Source organism: Gigantopelta aegis, chromosome 8 (genome assembly GCF_016097555.1).
Source record: "Gigantopelta aegis isolate Gae_Host chromosome 8, Gae_host_genome, whole genome shotgun sequence".
NCBI lineage: Eukaryota > Metazoa > Mollusca > Gastropoda > Neomphalida > Peltospiridae > Gigantopelta > Gigantopelta aegis.
Window position 1 is genome coordinate 43,677,959 of NC_054706.1, and position 24,899 is coordinate 43,702,857.

Consider the following 24,899-nt stretch of genomic DNA (forward strand, 5'->3'; position numbering starts at 1 on the left):
GAAAATGGCTGCGGCCAGTGTCATGGCATCCCGAGTGTGTGAAACTCCAGCTTGTAATAGCGAAGCTAAGCTTCAGTGTCCAACGTGTATAAAACTTGGTATAGCAGGTTCTTTTTTCTGTTCACAGGTATTTTAATATCAATTTGATTTTTGTAACTGAGTTATCAACTTTTATTGATAAGACCAGGGCTACTCGACATTTGATAAGGCTCTGTTGTCAAGAATCCGGGTCGTTTCGCCGGAAAAAGTTCCTTATTTTCCCCACTATAGTACATGTACTACAAACGACATAGTGCTAGGCCTGGATTTGAACTCAAACATTATGTTGGTTTTATAGAACAAATTGTTTTAAAAGATATTTTATATAACTATCGCTAACCCTAACCCTAACCTTAAACAAATTCTAACAAATATTTCTTTAAAATCGTTATGGGGAAAGTAAGGAACTCATGCCGTTTCGCCCTTATTCCTATTCGACCCCGAGTCGTTTCGCCCTTATTCCCGTTAGCCCCGAGTCATTTCGCCCTTAGAATGAGTCGTTTCGTCCTCTATTATGAGTTGTTTCGCCCCTATGTATTGGGGTGGTACTAGTATGCAAAATTTGGTATATAAAAATAATTTTGTCGTAATAGTCACCTAACAGGCAACAAGGTTGTAGACTTAAACGTAAAGTCTGAAACAAAATGTGGACAACTACAATAAATTGCTCCTACCTTTATTTTTCGTTAGATTTTACCCACATTTTGTCCAGACAGAAATCTTGAAAAAAACAATTACAATGGCATGGATTCCACATACTAGATGATAACCATGTCACCTGTATCGACTTCGCCGAGATCGCATAGGGCAAAAAGCATGTAATTTTGTGCCGGCTGCGATTTTGACTTTTTATGGAATATTCTACAAGAGGGGTGAAAGGATATGACTTAATCTAACAACCGTTGAATGCAATAACATGTTATGATATAAATACAAATGTGATGACGTCGTATTATTTTATTATTATTAATATTATTTGATTGTTTAAAATGTTTAAAGATACCACTAGAGATCATTGATTTTATATTAATATTTTAGAGTCTTTCACCCCACTTGAAGGTTGCACTATACCAATTAATTTCCAGCTGGGTCGAAGTTCGAGGTGCACCGAACTTTTGATAGAGAAGTTAACACCACAAGTCCTGTGATTGGTTATAAATGTGAGTGTGTTGGTTGTAAAAAAAATTAGTTTCATCTGGGCTAAAAATGTATGCAATTTTATTTGATGTAGTACCACCGTGTCAAGTAGCCTTGTGCTTGGAACATGTATGGGGTACCTGTAAAAAAACAGTACTCAAATTTTGTGCGAAACTAGGGGTGTTGCAGAAACATCTGGTTATACCGAAAATGAGCCATGAAAAGTACCATTTTCTGCAGTTAATACTTTGAGGTAGGGGTTGTAGTACTGATATTTATGGGTCAAAGTTTGGTTGATATATTGCATATAGTGTTTTTAAGCACAAACGTTAACATGGTCGCCTATGGGATTTGAATTGGTATAGTCCAACCTATAGCACATATTCAGTGCATAATAAAAAAGATTATGATTTTTGTGATTTAATTAAATTAAACTACACTATTTGATTAATTAGCCGTCACTCGGCCATGCAAGTTCACAATGAGTCCGTGACAATAATTACTGTGCATAGCTCTGAATGGAGTTTGAACAAAAATTAGCACTGAGGAAAAGTTGGTTTTGGCCTATAATTCATACTATAAAGATTTGAATGTTTTTATTTACATGGTGTTTGACTTGCCATATACAACTGCTCTTAAATATACTCTTCAAAAGAAGAAACGCAAAACCACATTGTCGTAACATTTGAAGAATTGATTTAATTATTGAATGGTGAGTCCGATAATTACCAAATGTTGCAGGATTGTTCACAATTCACTCTAGTCCATTGTGAGTAAGTGATAGGACACACCACCAAGGTCAAGGTCATCTGGAGTCAATACCGGGTGTGGCCTCCGCGTGTGTTGACAACTGCCTGGCACCGCCTGCCCATTGAAGCAACCAGAGTACGGATGACGTCCCGGGGGATGGTGGCCCACTCGGCCTGCAAGGCTGCTGCCAGCTCGGGTAGGGTCTGGGGCTGTGGTTGTCGCTGTCGGAGGTGTCGGTTCAACTCGTCCCATAGATGCTCAATTGGGTTCAAATCCGGTGATATCGATGGCCAAGGAAGGACATTAATGTTGTTGTTCTGTAGGAAAGCCGTTGTGAGACGTGCTGTGTGAGGCCTGGCGTTGTCATGTTGGAACACTGCGTTGGCGTTGGCCATAACTGGAACGATGTGTGGCCGGAGGATCTGGTCAATGTAGTCCTGTGCATTCAGGTTGCCCTGCACGTGGACCAGGTCAGTTCTGCCAGTGTGTGAGATGGCTGCCCACACCATGACACTACCCCCGCCGAATCTGTCCACTTCCTGCACGCAGTTTGCCGCATAACGTTCACCAGAAGCCTATACACGCGACATCTTCTATCATGACGTCGGAGCAGAAATCGGGACTCGTCACTGAACCACACATGTCTCCATCGCAGTTGAGGCCATTGTCGATGAATCTGGCACCACTGCAGTCGGAGTCGACGGTGTTGTGGTGTTAAGATGATACCTCGAACTGGACATCTGGCACGAATTCCTACCTCACGTAGGCGGTTCCGTACGGTCTGGTCGGATATCCTGCGCAAACCTGGTGTGGCTGTGGAGGTGGCAGTAGTCAATCGTTCCCGAAGGTGGCGTACCCGGATGTAGCGGTCCTGCCCGGGGGTAGTGACCCGTGGTCGACCGGATCTAGGGAGGTCACGTGTTGATCCATGTTGCTGGTAACGGTCCCACAGTCTGGAGATGGTGCTTGGGGACACATGGAATGCCCTGGCAACAGCCGTTCTGGATTCGCCTGCATCTAGTCGGCCGATGGCATTGTTTCTCTGCGGTTCACTGAGACATGGCATGTCCTGGATTGTCAACTGTCGGCCAGATACAGAGGCCAGGCAAGCGAACACCCTGCACTTTTATACTGTCGGTGTTCATGTTGCACGTGCAGACAACGCACGTGCAGTGGTGACATGGTTTGCACATGGCTGCATTTTTGCGAATATTCACATTTTGGAACTTTATTGTACAGTAGCTGCGTTTTATCGAATGTAACCGTGGGAATGTGTTTGGGACATGCAATGACCTTATATTCACAAAGCATGAACCGGTAGGAAACATAAAATCGGAGTTATAACCCATTTGTACCCTTTTGCGTTTCTTTTTTTGAAGAGTATATGTTAATATATCTAGGCAGTCTGAACTTAGATTTTAATAGCAATTTATTTTTATATTAAAAATAACATGTGCCAATATTGGGATAATGTCTTTAACTTGTATAAACATAGTTAATGTTTCATGTATGTACTTCTGATAGCTTAACTTTTTAAAGACCTTGATTTTTATTGTCCTTTTGGCATATTTATAGGGGGCTAAGTCATATTTTAGACAAATATGTAGTTTTAGGGGAAACAAAACTTTACTTTGAAGAAAAACTTTACCAAAGCCATAATTAAAATTTTGGTCACTATATTGTGCCTTCTGTTCTCTTTTATACATAACAATAAGCTTGTTAAACATATCTTTAGGTCTCCAGATCAAATCTTTTTTTTAAATAATCACTTAGTTTGCTCCCATGAAGTGTATTTTAAGTGTATACTAGATTTAGAACCAATTTTTCCAGATTTGATTATCTACCTTGGTGTAATTTGATGATTTATTTTATTGTTAATGCTGTATTATCCAATGTTAATAGCTAAATGATATGCTGTATTACAGATTGTAGGAATACATCCAATATACATATTGTATTGATCTGGATTAGAAAAGAATGCAATAAAATAGATGTTCGGGTAATTATGTCATTTAAAAACAGGTTTTTTTTAATAATGAATCAAAAATAAATATGCGAAAGCTGCATGATAATTCCAGATATCACAAATATTTAAAACCTCCAACTACAGTAGGGTATACATAAAATATAGTCAGGAATATTGGTGGCTGCCAATGGTTTTGATGGTCCAATTTGAAAATCTGCATAGCTGATGGATTTGAAATTCCCGCACATGGTAACTTGAAGATGCCCACACTCAGCATACAGGATTTCCTTCCAACAGTGATGTGCAGGACATTAAGTCATTACTTCATACAGATGCAGTCATGTTGGTTTTTCCTTCCTCAGACATTGTATTTTTTTAATACTGATATTTCTTTTATGTGCCTATTGAGGTCTTCATAATCTAGGGGTCAGTCAAGTACATGTGTTTCAATGGAATAAGTTTAAGGAGTTGAGGTACATTGAATAGCCATGCTGTCTCTACATATATAGCTGAGCACACACACACATCTGACAGTAAATATCTTCAGGAGTATTATTTAAAAAAAAATATATTTTTTCAAATATGACATATTGCATTTGTACAAAACTGTACAAAATACATGTGCTTTGTGAGGTGTACATTAAATTAGGCTGCACTGTAGAAACAACAGTTTCAGTGAGGTTGTCAGTTTATGTCAGAAGACACCAGATCCTGGTTGTCATAAAAACACATGATTCGCCACCTTTTGAAACATGTATGTTATCAGTATAGGTTGTACTATACCAATTAATTTCCGGCTGGGTCAAAGTTCGAGGTGCACCGAACTTTTGATAGAGAAGTTAACACCACAAGTCCTGTGATTGGTTATAAATGTGAGTGTGTTGGTTGTAAAAAAAATTAGTTTCATCTGGGTTTAAAATGTATGCAATTTTATTTGATGTAGTACCACCGTGTCAAGTAGCCTTGTGCTTGGAACATGTATGGGGTACCTGTAAAAAAAAAGTACTCATATTTTGTGCGAAACTAGGGGTGTTGCAGAAACATCTGGTTATACCGAAAATGAGCCATGAAAGGTACCATTTTCTGCAGTTAATACTTTGAGGTAGGGGTTGTAGTACTGATATTTATGGGTCACAGTTTGGTTGATATATTGCATATAGTGTTTTTAAACACAAACGTTAACATGGTCGCCTATGGGATTTGAATTGGTATAGTCCAACCTGAAGAGTATTCCATAAAAAAAACAAAATGTCAGACAGCAGAAAACTGCATGTATTTAAATGTAAACTGAAGCAAATGGTCCTTTTAATATTTCATCATAAATCTTCTTCAGCATAGATGTAAATATGACACGTCAATGGATATTACAGAGGCCAATTTCGCAAATTTGCAGAAAAGAGGTCCCCACACACACACACACACCAAAACACTTTATAACTAATATGTCCTATCGACAATATCATTGTGTAGGCTAGTCTTTGTACTTATTAATATAAAATACATCAGGCCCGTAGGAACTGGGATGGTGTGAGGGGAGGGGTTCTTTAAAATATTGCACATAATAATATATACATATAAATGGTGTTTATGGTTGATAAAGGGTTACAAATTGATAACCTATATCTGATTTGCAACTAGAGTCACGTAAACAAATTTATTCATCATTCACAAACATAAACATGAGGGCGAAACGAACCGGTATGGGGGCGAAATGACACGGGGCGAAATGACACGGGGCGAAATGACACGGGGCGATCAGGAATAAGGGCGAAACGACCTGATACCGTTGTCAACACTGACAACAGGTCAATGTGAATGTAATGCATTAATGATTAAAATAAACCTATAGTCCGTCCCACACAGGGATCGCCTTTTTTACTATGGTATTTTTTACTACAAGTTATTTATTTCTAAACCAGTTGTTTTCTAAATTGCAAAACAAAATAGTATTTTATTTTATTTTTGTTATTTCCAAAACACTTTTACAATTTACTTTTCTTCTCACGTCAAACCAAACTTAAATTATTTACAAAACCTCCCAACGTTTTTGTAAGAGGATGGGATGGACTATAGGCATACTCGCGTGTATGCCAGGGTTTATGATAAGGCCAGGGGAAAAAAGTTACTTGTTTCTTATTACATGCTGGAAAAATATGGTCGGTAGGAAAAACAGTTTATTTTGGAAAATAATTTTATTTATGGATATTAAATAGAGGTGTTGACTACTGTTATCCAAAATATTACCTCTGCATGCATAGAAATAAATTATGCAAACCAACAATACCATTCATCATTGTCCTTTGAGTCTGACTGGACAATCAAGATGAAAAACTTTTTTTTTTTTTTTTTTTACCCATCTTCATGGCTTAAGGCTGGTAGGTACTAGGTTCAAATTCCACACATTGGAAATACAATTTTTAATCGCTGTACCGGCTCTAAAACTAGTGAGTGTTCCGCAAACCTCAATGGTTAGATGTACCGGGGTAACCACTTACACCGACCAGTGTCTGCAATTGGTTTATCAAAGGCTGTGGTATGTACTGTCCTATCTGTGGGGGAGTGCATATATAAAAGATCCATTGCTCTTTAGTAATAAGTAGCAGGTTTCCTCTCATACTAACACTAACTTCTTTCCTGGGCAGGCAGTCGAGGAAGCTGGACAGACGTGTTGGATAAAAGCACGTAAATAAGTTAACAATTAAAGTAAACTAACAATCTGTTTTAATGAAAATTGAAAAAGAATATATGATCTTTCCTGGTGTATCTAAGAAATAGTAGACTTACCAATTTTATAATTTACAATGTTAGTTTTATTCTGTAAGAATAAGTACTTCTAAATCCAGTATTAAAGTACACACTTAGTTTGATGCAATCAGTTGGTTCAATGAATCCCAGTGACCACTTACAAAAAAAAATGAAACGAATCGAGATTTTACTGACATATTTAATCATTTGATTTAATAGTAAACTTCATCAGTATCAGTAAACACCACCTCCCCTAGCTTATCAGAAGGTCCCTAAATTTCAACAAGGTCAGTTTGTCGCTGGAGTAAATAGGAAAACATCGCATATTTTTGTGAAGACAATTTTCTGACAATTGGAACTCTTTACCTGATATCTCACGAAAGTTAACGAACTTGCCTTTTAATTTGAAGGAAAGTAACTCCATCAATCAATTGTTAGAAGAAAACAATTCTGTGGCTCGTAAACAAAATTAATATAGAACGATTTGATTTATAACGACACCAAATTAATGCTTGTGATGGTTTTGGAACATTTACATGGAAGTTGTTGTTATCTTGGGCATAACCAAAAAGGATTTAGGGTCGGCAGGTTCAGATTAGGGTCAGTTGAGTAACCATGTCATCCATAGTTGAGGTTATTTCTTTAAATTCATGTATCCACTAATAACTTACATGTTTTCCATATTTAAGCAAGTAGTGTTAACTTCTTTATTGAATACTTTAATGAATAAAGGACAAATAGTTTTCATATCTGTTGATTAAAATTTTATGTAATATGCACCATAAGATGCAAGCTCCATAGACAAATGCACATTCATTATTTATTTTTCACTTACTATGTATTAAATTAATTTCATTAAATTTGTAAAGTCGGTTCATCACTCTGACATATAGGCATATTTACGAAAATGACAACAAGAACAACAAAAATAATAAATAATAAATAATTGTGAATGGATATGAATATTTAGAACTGCTGCCAATCAAAAGGAAACTTGCAAATGCTGCAAGTCATGTCCACCACCACCCAACTTTTCCCTATAATTGTGCTCAAAAAGCTGGATAGGCTGTATTTAAACATCAAAATTTTCACAAAGAGCATGCTCTCCCCCCCCCCCCCCCAAAAAAAAAACCCCCACAACATTCTAAAACGTTCAGGCTCTCAAATATCCATCCCCAAGCACATCATACTAAAAGTCCCCCGTACACTTTCAAATACACCAGAGACCCAGACTTGATAAAGTTTTCTAACAACATAGTTGTACATTGGGGCAGGACGTAGCCCAGTGGTAATGCGCTCACTTGATGATCCGTCGCAGGGCACACTATTTCATGAGAACTGTTGTTCTCTTCACATGTCGGTTACGCAACTTTAAAATCATGTGACCGTCAATTGGTTATTTGGTGAACAATTAATTTCTAAAATTAAAAGTACCCTATCAGAAGTCAAATTGAAAATCAGTTTATTTTTTTAATGCATATGTAGTTAATTGTTTTACAATTAGGTAGGCCTAACTCATCGGTTACTAGAACTATATTCACGTAACCGAACAATCGGTTACCTAAGTAAAACTTACATGAACCGACTTCGGGTTACCTAATATTTTGAAATATTGTCCCCTGTGTCGGTGGGTCCTTTGCAGGGCTAGCTCTGGCACTCACCAAATTCGCCAATAATGAATTCCGAATTTTGAAAGCAGTTGGTGAATTTTATTTTATTTTGGCAAAATAATTTCATGTAGTAATTGACATTTTTTTTTAGAAAATAATTTGTTTGATTTCTACAATTTTTGAAGTTTAACACACAATTTGGCAAAATGCTCAGACAGAACTAGCCCTGCATTGGGCTATTTCTCATTCCAGCCAGTGCACCACAACTGGTATATCAAAGGACGTGGTATGTGGAATCCTGTCTGTTGGATGGTGCATATTCTTCTTCTTCTGCGTTCAAGCTAGGGTTGATCATGCTTTAGATTTGGAGTCCGGTTGTGGTGATAAAAAACGCTGTCTCTGTCAAGTTCCTTGGGAACCCCAAAGCTTGACAGCCAGTGTTGCTCCGTTCGGCCAGTGTTTTATCCTGGCTTCATTGTAGAGGGTGCAGGATTGCAGGATGTGCTCTGGGGACTGTGGTCCTGTTTGACATGGACATTCATCAGTGTCTGCCAGTTTCAGGCGGTACATATGGGATCTGAGATGACAGTGACCGGTTCTTAGCCTGAAAATGGTTGTCTCTTGGATGGTGCATATAAATGATCCTTTGCTACTAATGGAAAAATGTAGCAGGTTTCTTCTCTAATATTATATGTAAAAATTACCAAATGTTTGACATCCAATGATTAATAAATCAGTGTGCTCTAGTAGTGTCGTTAAACAAAACTAACTTTTTTAATTGTATGTAAAGTCATAAATAATTGGAAAACAGTTTCATCGACAAAACTTAAAACAGTCGATTTTGGATTGGTGACTGGTCACACCATTATTGTTGAAAACTAAAGTGCAGCTAATTGGGGCATCATTTATTAATTAGCCAACCTTTCAACTTCCGGTTACCACGAAAATCAAGTTGCATATTATGTAGAATATGTTTAATTTGTGACATCATATTGTGTACATTATCTAACTGCTTGTTGCTAATTTTTATCCAAAGTGGCTAAACATTTGTTCTTTAAGTTAGCCACTTTTGAGTACTTTTCAAGGACATACTACATATATGTAAAACTTGGCTAAAACAAAATTATTTTCAGTGTGAGCACTGATTACATGTAACTAGGAAAAGCCGTAAACTTTTAAAGTAAAGGCAAGTTAGATAAATTACATATAGGGCCACGTACAGCCCCAGTGGTCGACCATTTAAAGGAAAGGTTAAGCAAGGCATTTGGCCTGGTAGGCATATTCAACAATATTTAATGTACATTATTGCTTAATATCAATGAAACAGCTAAATTGTATATAATGGACACCGCATACATTTGGTAATTTTTTCTTCCATGCTGCAAATACGACCCTGGTGAGCATATAGTCACATGGTGAAAAATGCGTCGAGTCAGGAATGAGTGAATGCTGAAGCATATTAGCCTTGTTACTGCAGATCGTTGTCACTCAGCCTTCCAAGTTGGTGCCAACCATAACGCTTGGCATCACCGCAGTGTCAACGAACAAACATTTGTCATTTTCTGTGACAACACCAGATGCACGGCTAAAGCAAATTAATAAATATGCGTTTGCATTATTATTTGTTTGAATCGTCTTTATTACTCTTCCATTTACGATTTGGGGGGAAATCGCCGCCATTTTTTAAATTGTCGGTATGTGTTGGTGGACCAAATATGCATCTTTCCAACACATCAGGCTCATATTTGAGTTTAGTGTTCCTTTAAGAAAGGAGCATAACATTTATTTATTTATTTAGGATTTTCCAATATTTGTTTTTATTCATAATTCGGGGCTAGAAATGTGGGGGTTTTTTTTTTGGAGATATTTTATTGATAAAAAAACAATCAAAAGGATTGAGCAACAGGCAGAGTCTATATAAGTGAAATGTGTGCAAATCATTGTAGATTCAATAGTCTAGTTCTCGAGCTTCAGTCTTTAGAAACTGGTTTAGAAAGTGTAGTCTTGTATGTGTACTGGTCTGGCCTAGTAATTTTAAGCGTTGGTTGAGCTATTTCTACAAACCAAAGTTACCCAGAAGACAACCGAAAGTGAATACTCAATTTTGTTTGTCAAACATAGTTTTTCTATGTTTGTTTGCTGATAGTAAATTACGACACTTCATTTTAGGGCTTGAGCATAACAGCAGTACTGGCAGCAGTTGTCATAGGTCAGGGGTCACCATTTTTTTGCCACTAGATAAAAATTATTGTATAAAAATAAGTTTGTAATGAGAGGATTCCCACAGATTGCTTTCAGGAAAATCCACATGTATTCTTGTGAAAGTAATCAAATTTTTAGCCTTATATACTATACAGTACACATTATATACAGTCAGACCTCGTTATAACAACCACATTTGTCCCTGGATCACATTGCCATTATATCAAATTTGTTGTTCAAACAAATTAATCCTGAGTTATCTGCCTTGTCATAATAATGAAAGATAAATACTGCCTAATAATTACATGTATTATAATATCATTTATATATATATATAAACAGAAGACTGGATAATCTTTAACTGCAATTAGTATTAGAAATAAGTACATGACTATATAATATTTTTTTCTTTTTCTGCACATGTATGTAATGATTAAGTGCAAATAAAAAATGGTTACATACATTTTGCACAGTCACACCTAATACAGTATTAAATAAAATACATGAGACATAAGGACCAAAGGGTAATCATGTGATACTTTGTTGGTTATGACAAAATCAAGGATGTAATGTGGCAGCATGTGTAAGGTGTGCACTGCTGACTGGTGGTGATCAGTAATTAGAGATGCCATGTTTAATCCGTAGCGATACCTTTGAATGTGTATTGTCATTGAAGAGACGTGTTTTCAGATGTTTGTTTCTACTTTACTCTGTTGGTGTCGGAAGGCGTGAATTCCAGTGTAATTAACAGAATAACATTGCTGTGCATTTGTTCCCGACAAATTGTGGTCGGTTGGTGTAAATGTTGTTATGTCTGACTGTATTATATTCTGAGATATAATTGTCATTTGTATGGTATTAAAGCTGTTATTTGTTCACAATATGTCACAAGAACTCGGCTGTTTTTCTGTTTTGCATGTCAGTTATGCAACTTTAAATTCATGCATGTAAATCACAAATTGGATACATTGTCAGTTGTTTTGTGTTTTCAAAGTCCCTTAACCAAGTATCAAAACAATTCTTCGTTAATGAGTTGCAATAAAATATTTGTATGTCTTATAATAACATTTTTCTTAAGCTTATAGAATGAGGTGGAAATAGTGTCCTTAAAGTATTACCTGTGTGTAGGTGTATGGGCAGGGTTGAGGGTGCATTCTAGCGTAAAATTACACTCCCTAAAATGTTGTGAAGTAATCAGTATAGTTTTATAGTTTTTAGATAGATCATGGTAAAAGAACTCTCAAATTATTTTTGGGCAATTCCTGGGTCATCCTGACCACCTGCCCCCTGTTTCCACTGTTAACGGGGTAGAGAATGGTGAAATTAAGCAACCTTTATTATGTAATATAGGGAGGGTTAAACTGAAATAATCATAACGAAAATAACCCAGTATTGCTTTGATTTCAGGACTGCTTCAAGGGCTCATGGAGTGAACACAAGAAGGTGCACAAGAAAGCCAGTAAGTAAACAAGGCCCACAGTGGTTTTCACAGAAAGAACGTTTTTGGTTTGGCAATATGGAATTGAATGCAACCACTACTGTCAACAGGGGGTATGAGGGGGCTTCCCTCCCCCACCCCGCTGAAAAAGGGTTAGTGTTAAGAAGATCATACAGTACTGTAATGATAAGAGTAATTAATTTTGTAAAAAAGTTAACTTTAAAAAGAAAAAAATCTGCACAAATATTTGGGTATGTTACCATACTCATTTTACATTTCACTCTGGCAGAAACCCTGACGGAACCTGCTTAGCAAAATTATTATTCCTCATTCTAAAGATTTTGTGTAACTAAAGTCTGACTAAAGGAAGCCTACAATACTCTTTTAAAGAGTTAACATATTTGTATTTCCTATTTAAGAAGAAGCAGAGAATGAAAAGTCTGGACTATTCAACCCATGGCCTGGATTTCACTTCACTGGAAAATTGAGACCATATCATGTGGTAAATATATCATAGAAACTTTAGCATTGTTACATGTAGTAGAGATGGATTTCACTTCACTGGAAAATTGAGACCATATCACATGGTAAATATATCATAGAAACATTAGCATTGTTACATGTAGTAGAGATGGATTTCACTTCACTGGACTATTTCTTGTAGTACCTGTCGAACAGACCACTGTCACTGTGTTTGTCCACATGCACGCATATATATGTGCATATGTGTCCGTTTATGTATGTTCAAATCTTAATTAGCCTAATGTGGTAATAATTGTAAATTTAAAATGTTATTGTTGACGTGAATTAAACTGACTACTCTGTGGGTTATACATATATGTCACATTTACTCAGTCTCTTGTATTTTTGTGTAGACGACAAAACGAACAGTACCAGACATGATACAAAGACCAGATTATGCCGAACACCCTGAAGGTAAAAAGAAGATGTTTATAGTCCTTCCCAGCCTCCATGGATAATTGTTTTTGCAAATTATTTCAGTTTCATTTGATAGAAAAAGAAAAGTAGTAGTGTTTTGGAAATCACAAAAAAAAAAAAAAACTTTTTTTATGTGCAGTTTGAACAACAATCAGTTCAGAAATAAATTTATCATATCACTACTAAGGAATAGCATTGGGCACGCCCATTACATAAATCACATATTTTGAGACATAAGTATGCAAATATTTAGAACATAAGTATGCAAATTACATTATTACACAAATTATATACCAAAATTGAAGTTGCAAGTATGCAAAGTATGAGAAAATCCCCGCGATTGCAGAGACGTTATTCCAAAAATGTGGGCAAACACACAAAATCCCCTTCGATGTCCCGTTGTAGTTTTCAAGTTTTATTCTTCAAAAACGACCGCGAAACGTTTGTGCTGACGACCCATTCTACATTGCTACACACACACATACACACACTCGGTATGCCGAAAGCAGGAGAACAGTGGTTCCTCGGGCAATGCATTGGTAGAAATAAACTTGCTGGACTGATGAAAAACATGTGTTCGAGTGGTAATATTTGTACCACTAAACGACTGACGAACCACTCTGCACACAAATATCTGGTCCAAAAACTGAACGACAATCACGTTCCTGCTCATTAAAACATGCAGATAACAGGACACAAAAATATTCATTCAGTTAATGCATACAGCCATATAAATCACGACCAACACAAAGAACTGTCGCACATTCTGTCCGCGATATCTACATCTTGTGAATCCTCAAGTTTGGTTCCCGCGTGTTCGTCTTCGAAGGAAATCCGACAACACTTTTAAATTCGAAACAATCACAGATCATCAATATTTCCGGCGGTGTGAACACCATTTTTGGAGGTAATGCCAGTGGGGGCAACATCGTAATAAATCTGGCTCAGCCTAAAAGTCCTGTTGTCCCCATAAAACAACGAAGAATCATTTTTGACAGTGATTCCGATGGCGACTGAACTTGATGAAGCCCTTAAATAGGTCAGTGACGTAGATACGCCTATGTCTGACAATGACGTAGTATTCAGCAAAACGCCGCAAAAAGTTATTTTGAAAAATGTGGCTATTGTCAATTATTTTATTATAATTTCATTGTTTATATATAAAACTGTTAAATTAGTATTAAATTGTTTAAATAGCTACAATCGTTCTGTCCGCTTTTAACCTAGTTTCAGAAAGCATAGATAACCTTCAAGGTGTATTGACAAACCGATTATCAGCTGAGTGATTGACATGTACATGTATTCATACGTCATAACAAATTGTTACGTCCGAGCGTTGGGGTTTTGTTTATTAATCATTTAAGTGAAAAATAAACAAAATTGACAGTGATATGATAAATAGAATTCGTCACGAGTATTTTTTAATATGGTAAATATCAACCTCGGCCTGTTAATCTGTATTTGTCTCGCCAAAGGCTCGACAAATACAGATTAACGAAGCCTCGGTTGATATTTCCCATATTAAAAAATACTTGTGACGAATCCTCTATATATTGTATTACATACCTTAGTCCGAAAATGGCAGTCACTGCTGGGAGAGACTATATAACATTCAAGTTTCTTGAATCTGAGTGTTTTTCTAAGTATAAACTTTAATGAATTAACTGAAAACTATTGTACTTGAATGGGAATTTTGGCACTGTCAGATGATTTGGGGGTAATAAACTAATAAATAATAATAAATCAATGGGTGATTCCGACTCGGAAAGAAATGTTTTATTTAATGACGCACTCAACATATTTTATTTATGGTTATATGGCGTCAGACATATGGTTAAGGACCACACAGATTTTGAGAGGAAACCCGCTGTCGCCACTACATGAGCTACTCTTTCCGATTAGCAGCAAGGGATCTTTTATTTGCACTTTCCACAGGCAGGATAGCACAAACCATGGCCTTTGTTGAACCAGTTATGGATCACTGGTCGGTGCAAGTGGTTTACACCTACCCATTGAGCCTTGCGGAGCACTCACTCAGGGTTTGGAGTCAGTATCTGGACTAAAAATCCCATGCCTCGACTGGGATCTGAACCCAGTACCTACCAGCCTGTAGACCGATGGCCTAACTACTATGCCACCGAGGCCAGTTCCGATTCGGATGCATGTTCATGGTAATGTGTTGTCTTTGACTAGTACATACAAAAGATCTCTTGCTGTTATTTGGGAGGTATAAACTGATGCAGTAACAGGTTTCTTCACCGACACTCTAGACAGTGTCCCAATCACATGTTTAGATGCTGAATATGAACAGCTGTTGGGTGTCGTGTTAAAGCAAAAAGTCCTTCCTTGTGCTGCACCATCAGACATCTAAAGTTTGAGTCCAGTGATATTTATTGTAGATGGGATGCAGTGATATATCCGATATGTTGTTTTCTTGTCATTAGGTACTCCTGTATCAGAGAGGCAGCTCAAAGGTTCAACTAATATTAAAATAATGAACGATGAAGAGATCGACGGCATGCGACTGGCTGGCCGGGTGTGTATATATATGAACATGTAGTATATATACATAACTTCACATATGTTGTTTTCGCTTCCTATTTATTGTACAAGACTATATATACCATGAGACCACGTAGTGGACGAGTGGTATATTCTTGCGCAAAATAAACAAGTGAAATAAATAGGAAGCGAAAACAACGTATGTGAAGTTCTGCATTTATTACATACCTTCTTTTACTTTTACAAAAAAAGGTTTTAATTTAACATCATAACTACACTTTCTTAAATCTGTGATCAATCCTCCTTTCATGGATTTACTTAACATTAAGAATGATACTCTGCAGACATCTTGTGTAATGTTTCAAATACATTGTGACATAATTTGTAAATCATACATGAAGGAATGAATGAATGAATGTTTAACGATACCCCAGCACGAAAAATACATCGGCTATTGGGTGTCAAACTATGATAATGCAAAACAAATAAGGTGATGATCAACATCAATATAAAAATTCAAGATTTAAATAAAAACAGTGTAAAGAACTGTGTAAAAATACAAATATCACAGATAGATACAGACTTTTACTAAAAATTTCATTTTGTGCTGTACTGGCCATTCTCAAAGAGAATGTTACACCCCTGCACCACGGTGAGGTTACAGCACGCGCAGGGGTAAATCATACATGATGTCAGTAACAAAAAGGCACTAACTCGAGTATAAATAAAAAGGGAATTCCCCATTTATAAATTCCGGTCCAGATTGCACATATGGGTGATACAAAATAAATTAATTACATGGATTGAAAATGTCTTTATCACTATAGTAAGATTGAATAGGTATGTAATAAGTCGATTTTTAAAAAGTGTTAAGTTGGACAACAAATAAGGTTATTGATTTGGCAAAGTTTGTTTAAAACTTCCACTTTGTCATAGTCCCAAAAAATAAAGACTTATTAAGATATTAAATCTGCCAGTTCACAAATGAGTGTTTTGACTAATTAAGTTCTATTATTTACAATTTTTTTTATAGCTTGGTAGGGAAGTATTAGATGAAGCAGTCAAAGCTATTGACATTGGTGTGACAACTGACGAAATAGACAGAATCATCCATGAGGTAAACCCTAGTGGTGTATGAGCACGTTAAACTAGTTGCCTACCTACCATAAGGTAAGGTAAGCTTTGCTTTGTAATGACAAATGAGGAGTTCAGGCGCAAAACCTCGTAAACGCCACATTCATGAAAATTGAGATAACCGTTGGAGACAAACCTTCTCAGTCCCTAGTACCCGATGAGCAAATACATTTTGCTTCAAACGCCTGTTAGTCCCATTCTAAATCCAAGCTAGAATACGATTTCTTTGTAGAACCTCGTAAACACCATCTGAGTTTGTCTGCAGAACCACGTAGTTTGTAGACTGCCAATCACATGTGCGCATCAGATCACATGACACATAAGCATTTTTGCTCACTGAATTCGTATAATTCCTTCAGATTTTGGCCAATTTATCCATGCTAGTTATGGAAACTTATGATGTAGTTGACAAACCTGTGCTGTTATCACCAACAGGAAAGCGTAAACGACGTCGGCCACGGAGTTCGGCCCGTTCTATAGCCAAAACAGCTCGCTACAGTGGTGAAGGTTTGATTCCTCTTGTAACATGCGCACATGTGACCATGAATTATGTGGTGTGCCAGTTTATTCAATATTGTGAAGGATTACTTTAACACTCACTAGACCAATTTCAATAAATCGATGGATGTGTGTTTAAATTGGGGAGGGGGCGAGATGACTGACTGAACTTTTGATGACTTCCAATGGGGGATGGAGTATGTTGTGACCCAACTGTCATTATTTTCCAGTCATCTTTCCATAATTATAATTCTAGAGTGAGTATGTTACTGTCATTGTTATTACACTGGGATGGCACAATCGTTTTAAATAAGTGTCCGTTTTAACGCTTTGTGAAGGCTAGGAACAATAGGCCAGCAACTGCCAAACTTTGGTATATCCATGGACAAGTAAAGTTCTTCTTTTGTAAATGTTTAATTCAACCTTCACTTTTAAGATGTTTGTAATTGTCTGTTCTTTGATTCTGCAACATTTCCATAAGACTAATCTCCAGAAATGGACTTACTGAGTTTTGCAAAGAAACCGAAGGTGGACTTACTCGGTTTTGCAGAAAAATCAATCACATTTTGGTAATTACCAAGTTTTTTAATAAAGGTTAATTTTTTGCATTAATATTTTTTTGTTCATTAGTCCATAACCATTTTATGACACGAAAAGCGGAATTAGTGAGAATTAAAATTACCATCAGGTAATCTTCATTTTAAAACAAACGAAGTCAGATGGACTTACTGGGTTTTGCGCCTGAACTCCTCAAATCATCTTGCTTCATTAGTATGCACCATGTGACTTGAATATCAGTTCTATTTTTTAAAATGTTTTTGTTTATGTTAATAAACAAAAACATTTAAGTTTTTTGATAATTTATTCTTGTGTTGAACAAAATTTAAATCAAAGAGAATGAAAACATTGATTGAAATTTATTTTGAAGGTTTGCCTTGTGTATAAATTTATTTGTATGAAAGTTTATTTGCTTTATCATACCCAGTATCCATTCTGTTAAGATTTGATTGTATGTAGAGTTTGTATTCGGTTTCAGGCTTGCATTGACCGAGAGTGTTATCCTTCTCCACTGAATTATTATGGATTCCCGAAGTCTTGCTGCACGTAAGTTCATTCATTCCATTCTGAGAAGCCTTTTAAACGGAAGGAAGGAATGAATGAATGAATGAATGAATGAATGTTTAACGACACCCCAGCACGAAAAATACATCGGCTATTGGGTGTCAAACTATGGTAATGCAAATAAATAAAGTGATGATCAACATCAATATAAAAATTCAAGGTTTAAACAAAAACAGTGTAAAGAACTGTGCCAAAAATACAAATACAAATATCACAGAATTTTACGGACACCGAATTTTACTCTAAACTTCAATTTGTGCTGTATTGGCCATTCTCAAAGAGAATGTTACACCCCTGCACCACGGTGAGGTTACAGCATTAAACGGAAGGAAGGAAATGTTTTATTTAACGACGCACATTTTATTTACGGTTATATGACTTCGAACCTTTTAAACGGTGGCACTGCTCACCATTAACATCGTTTCTCTTCCTCAATAGTTTGTGTTGTGGAGAATATGACACTAGTTCCTGAGTGTGTTTTCAGAAGTATGTCACACACAAAAGACTGTGATGTATGATTGAAAAGATATGTTGTACTATTAATGGTCTCTTATGGGAACAAGTGTAGTATTCTACTTATTACAGTACACGTCAAACTAAAATTATTAATCAAGTCATGGGAATGCTGAGACCTAAGATTAGAGGATGTGATGTAATTTGGTGGTCACCTTATTAGAATAATTATAAAACAATATTTCCTTCTCTCTACACCATACAAGTCTCAATGAAACTTATGCCAACAATACTATAAAGGTATTGAAGACTAAACAAACATATTGAATTTTTTTTTTTTTTTTGTAATTAAGCATCTAACTTTGATTATAAAACTTAACTGTAAGTATTTTGTAACTTACAATAATAAATTGAAAACCAGTGTGCGTACTTTTGATGAGAGGTCATGAACTCTCAAAAGACGCATCTCACAATGTGAGAAATTACATCATACAGATTGTTTATAGTTTTTCAGCCATTATGACACTGTATTTTATTGACTTTTCACTGTATTTTATTGACATTTCACTGTATTTTATTGACTTTTCAATGACTTATTTATGACATGGGATACTGCCCGTTTGAATTTCTGGATTTTTGTTACATGTAATGCAGCAATTTATTTTAACATAAGCGATAAGAAAATTCTTCTTTTTTTTTTGCTTTACCAGCTCTATTAATGAGGTTATCTGCCATGGGATTCCGGATCTGAGGCCACTAGAAGATGGTGATATAATGAACAGTAAGTGATAAAAACATTGATTAGTTACGTTGCCATGGGATCCCAGATCTGATATAATGAACAGTAAGTGATAAAAACATTGATTAGTTACATTGCCATGGGATCCCAGATCTGATATAATGAACAGATCCCGGATCTGATATAATGAACAGTAAGTGATAAAAACATTGATTGATTACATTGCCATGGGATCCCGGATCTGATATAATGAACAGTAAGTGATAAAAACATTGGATTAATTACATTGCCATGGGATCCCGGATCTGATATAATGAACAGTACGTGATAAAAACATTGATTAATTACATTGCCATGGGATCCCGGATCTGAGGCCACTAGAAGATGGTGATATAATGAACAATAAGTGATACAAACATTGAGCAGTTATTCTTTGGACCAAGTGTTACAACTGCCTTATGTTTGAATCCTGATAAAAAAACATGTGATGGGAGTTTAATAAACATTCCTTTTGGTAAGAGATCATAATAAACAGTACTGGTCACTGGTTACAATTGTTATAGTTTTAGAAAGCACACAATAAAGGGTATTTCCAAGGACACTCAACTGTCAGTAGTTATTTCTCTCAGCTAATTTGTACTAATTTAGAAGAGTATGTAACAGGCATCAGTTATTAGTATTATGGTATTTGTTGTGGGGAAATTTAAGGTCAGTTTTCATCTAGTCCTAATCCACTTGTATTTTGAATTTTGTTTTCTTTTTCAGTCGATGTAACTGTGTACCACCGAAATTTCCATGGAGATCTTAACGAAACTTTCTTTGTGGGCAACGTGGGTGAAAAAGCCAAACACTTGGTGAAGACAACACATGAATGTCTTCAGATGGCAATAAATGAAGGTGAACATTTCTTAACTGTATGGGGGCGAGATGTAGCTCAGTGGTAGAGTGCTTGCTTGATGTGTGGTCAGTTTGGGATCGATCCCTGTCAGTGGGCCCATTGGGCTATTTCTTGCTCCAGCCAGTGTATCACGACTGGTACATCAAAGGCTGTGGTATGTACTATCCTGTCTATGGAATGGTGCATATAAAAGATCCCTTGCTGCTAATCGAAAAGAGTAGCCCATGAAGTGGCGACAGTGAGTTTCCTCCCTTGATATCTGTGTGGTCCTTAACCATATGTCCAACGCCATATAACCGTAAATGAAATGTGTTGAGTGCGTCGTTAAATAAAACATTTCCTTCCTTCCTTCCTTAACTGTATCTTCACTGATGACAAGTTACAAGTTACATTCAGTAGTGTTTTCCCTAGCTTGTTTTAATATGGTGCGGCACCATATCTCAATAGTCTAGTGCCATCTTGCCTTAATCAGCACCATGCTGCCCTGAGATTAAAACAAGCCAATTTCAATAATTAATTCTACAATTGCCTTTATAAAACACTCAGAAAATGTATTATTATATATTAATTAATAAAATATCCCTGGTATATATATTGCCATTCATTTATTAAAGCAAGCACATTAATTACGTTTATTTTTATTTTTATTATTTTTTGTCTTTAGTGGGGAGGTGGGGAAAAGCCCTAAAAATGGTTTTTAAAATGCCCCAAAAGTGTTTGGTTTATTAGCATCAGTGCTGGTTTCAATAGCATCAGTGCTGGTTTCAATAGCATCAGTGCTGGTTTTAATAGCATCAGTGCTTTTTTAATTGCTGGGGCAGGATTTAGCTTAGTCGGTTGACCTATCACCTGAGGTGCTTGCATCACAGGATCGAACCACCTCAGTGCATCCATTCAACTGATTCGTGGGTTTTTTCTTGTTCCAGCCAGTGCACCACAACTGGTCAAAGGCTGTGGTATGTGCTTTTTTGTCTGTGGGGAAGTGCATATAACAGATCCTTTGTTGCCAATTGAAAAATGTAGTGGATTCCTCTGATGACTACGAGTCAGAATTACCACGTTTGACATCCAATAGCCAATGATAAATTAATCAATGTGCTCAAGTGGTGTCGTTAAACAAATCAAACTTTAACAAACTTTATTTTAATTGCTGTAGTGCTTGTTTTAATTGTAGTTATGCTTATTATTGCTCATTTTAATGACATTCATATTTTATTGGCACTAGTGAATAATTTTGTGACATTAGAGAATATTTTTATCTCATCAATGTTTGTTTTAATTACATCACTGCTTTTTTCCCCCCTTGCAGTGCGACCTGGAGTGCGCTATCGTGAGATTGGGAACGTCATTCAGAAACATGCTCAGGCCAACGGATTTTCTGTCGTACGCAGTTACTGTGGACATGGCATTCATCAGTGAGTTTCTTTGCTTTCTTTTTTCATGGACTGAAATGAATTCCAAAAGTTGATTGTTCTTTCAGCACTCATCTTATTAAGCATCTTATTCAATAAAAATGTGTTTTGTGTTTTTTTGCCTTAAATGTAATAGTCACATCAAATGTTTGGCTTGGTTTTTAATTTTTCAACATAATAAGGTCAAATGTTCACAAGTTTTATTATTTGGAATTGTGATTTTGGCCAACATTTGTTTTAATTTTCCTGGTGAGATAATATATGTTTCTATTTCTTTTTTCCAGATTATTTCATACTGCGCCTAGTGTTCCACACTATTCCAGTAAGTATTGTCCAGTCTCTGTTGCCAGTTGTAAATCAAGTTTTTTGTTGAAATTAGGTAGTGCTCATAATTCATTATGGCAGTTTCCTATATACTTTGTCATGAACAGAACAGAAACTACCAGTCTTTAATTTGCCAGTCATGGGGTATTGGGTGGAACAGAAAAACCACCCACATTGGTTCACGAAGGAGAATTAACCATATAACCCATCACACCTCAGTTACTTTATCATAAAGTTGCACACTCTCCATGTTTGCCTCCTGCCAGCTGATAGTTCATGGTGTTGTGGGGGCACTGTTAAATACAGTAGTATTTCTGTATGTGGGCACACTTCACAGATTGTTTATTGACTCTATTTGTTTCAGAAAACAAAGCTGTCGGTGTGATGAAGCCAGGACAGTGTTTCACCATCGAACCTATGATATCTGAAGGTATGTGTTATTGACTTTGATTCTAGTATAATCATGGTATCCTATGTTGAGGCAGTGGGCGAGTTTTAGGGGTGGGGAGGAGAGACATTAACATATCCAAAATGGTATCTCAGTATATGATAGTTCAGGCGATCAAAAAAAAGAAGACGGACATGTGACATGATTTCAAAATCCCTTCAGTTCACAAAGTAATATATATTTTACCCATGTGATTGGTACATAATATCAAAGTTCCTGCTACATAGAGAGTGATGCGTCACTTAGAAGAGCTGCCTGTTCATTACCTCACATGCTATCATTGAATTTGAACAAGTACATCAGACCCTTATCTTGCTGGCGAAATGAGCCACATTCATTTCAGTAATGCCAGAAAATACTTAATTTTAACATAATGGCACATTAACAACTACTTAATAATATCACGTTTTTAATGAAACATACAACAGTTTTCTTTAAATTTTATTACTGGAAGTAGTATTTTATATCGAAATATTACAATTAGAACCGAGTGTAAAATCAGGGATTTTTCCGCTTTAACACAGAAATAGGCGAAATGTTATGAAATGTACCGATAAATATTCACTTTGCCTATTTTTATCAAACTTCTCCCCTTTCTTCTGGGAAGGGAAAAGTAACTTCTCCTACTTTCTCAATTCTAGATTAGCGCCCGGTACATTGTCCATTTCCACCATAACTTCATATATTGCTTTATCAGTACTCTCAGAAGGCTTGTTTTTTGGTTGTCCACAGGAACCTGGCGAGATGAGATGTGGCCTGATAACTGGACCGCCGTCACGTTTGACGGGAAGCTGTCCGCCCAGTTTGAGCACACCTTGCTTGTCACGGACATCGGGTGTGACGTACTCACAAAGAGGCTAGAAAACAATGGACAGCCACATTTTATGGACAAAATGTAATGAAAACAACAGTTTAAAAGAGAAAATGTTAAAATTGCTGCATTCGCTTTATTTTTGAAAGTGGATCATTGTTAGTGTACAGAAAACATTCAAAATGTTTGTTTTGTTAGAAATACAGATTTGTATTCATGTGTTTGGAAGTCCAAGTCTGTGAATTGAATAGGAGCTGCTGTAATGCTCGCTCAAGTGACCATGCTTGTTCAACAGACAGATTTGTAAGAGGCCTCCTCATTAATATCTCAAACCATCCATTATACTAAGCATTTGCATTAAGCAGTTTGCTGTCATAAGATACCACCTTGTTAAAATTCCAAGTTTGATTTAACATGTGTCAAACGTGTCTTAAAGCCGTACACCCTAGTTCCATCCAGCGAAAATAAATTATAATTTGGTTAATCTTCAAACCTGTAACACACTTAGATCACGTTTTTATCAAATGGAGTGAAAAAGCAGGTTTTATATCGATAAATACCATGGGAATCCCCATGTCCCAATTGCTTGAAATAATTTTGAAAGTTTGTATTCTGACGTCACCGGTAGATGTCGCTCGAAGCACAACAATGCCTACGTCACGACAAATTTCACAGACTTGGGGTGCGTTCTTTTCACCTCTCTTGGACATGTTCCAACTGATCTGTCCTGGTTGTATCCCCTCCCCAGATTGGTTTTAAGGGTTTGTAACGTTTTGTATTGAGATACTTACTTGTCTGAACTTTATTGTTGCTGAAAATGTTCACGAACTGTGAAGAAAAATCTCACAAATGAACAACAACAAATCGGATGTTGATTGCGCGAACCGTGCACGAGAAAACAAACCGAACCAAAATGATAACGGTCACGTGGTATACCAACGTCTGTGACATTGAAATGGAAATATCCTGTCCTCAAACGTGCGTCCGTTTTTCAGACATACGAAAAATGCATTTTGTGGTATTACAAACACCAGGATTACAAAAAAACACTTCAGGTGAATGGAAATGTATATTCTAAATAATAAACGGTAAATAAAGTGCAATTTTATTTGTGAAAAAATGGGTTTAATAGCAAAAAAACAACGCCGTAATGGTTAACAACTAGCCGTAACTAGGGTGTGTCCCTTTAAGAGGCCAGTTACTATTCTACCAAATCTGTGAAATAGTGACTCGTCTTGGAGTTAACATTTTTATATTACTTAAAGTAATGACAATTACATGACATTTTAGCATTTCATTATCAAAAATAACTTTCTTCCTTGTTGGTAAAAAAAAAGAGAAAAAAAAGAAGTTTATCATGAGATGTATTCTCCACATAAAATTAAGCATCACAGCTTGTTTTTGGGGAATAAACCTTATAAATGGGAAAAGTGATATTTAATAATTTTTATTTACTGACTGAAATATAAAAATTTGATATGCTTTTTATTTTGTCACACTATAAAATTAACTTATTATTTAGATTTCAGTTACATACATTTATGTGAAAAGGACTTGAGTAATATTCTTTGCAAGGAATTGTGTTGTAAGTCTACATTGTTTTGAGACAAAACTTCACGTTATTTGATTGATGTGTTATAATTTTATTCACTTAAAAAAAGAGAAAGAAAACAACTAGTTAAATTGTGCTTTGTTGTTTACAAGTTCTTCCATGATTCCTTCGTCCATGATT

General features: G+C 36.2%; 1 protein-coding gene across 1 annotated transcript; it reads left to right on the forward strand.

Annotated features, from left to right (window-relative positions):
• Positions 1 to 5: 5 nt before the first annotated feature.
• Positions 6 to 23,388, forward strand: LOC121379082 (methionine aminopeptidase 1-like). The gene is made up of 13 exons (XM_041507545.1): positions 6 to 127; positions 11,857 to 11,908; positions 12,307 to 12,389; positions 12,763 to 12,823; positions 15,271 to 15,362; positions 16,362 to 16,445; positions 17,997 to 18,064; positions 19,246 to 19,316; positions 20,040 to 20,171; positions 21,482 to 21,587; positions 21,869 to 21,906; positions 22,273 to 22,338; positions 23,089 to 23,388. Exons 1-13 carry the CDS (start codon positions 23 to 25, stop codon positions 23,253 to 23,255), a joined length of 1,125 nt encoding a protein of 374 aa, XP_041363479.1. The 5' UTR covers positions 6 to 22; the 3' UTR covers positions 23,256 to 23,388.
• Positions 23,389 to 24,899: the final 1,511 nt, after the last annotated feature.

What these genes read in the sequence shown, in the direction of transcription:
- LOC121379082 (XM_041507545.1), top strand. Translation starts at nt 23, where the DNA reads ATGGCATCCCGAGTGTGTGAAACTCCAGCTTGTAATAGCGAAGCTAAG. An exon ending in TAGACAGAATCATCCATGAG is followed by an intron (nt 16,446 to 17,996) that starts GTAAACCCTAGT and finishes ATTCGGTTTCAG; the next exon opens with GCTTGCATTGACCGAGAGTG. An exon ending in TAGTGTTCCACACTATTCCA is followed by an intron (nt 21,907 to 22,272) that starts GTAAGTATTGTC and finishes TATTTGTTTCAG; the next exon opens with AAAACAAAGCTGTCGGTGTG.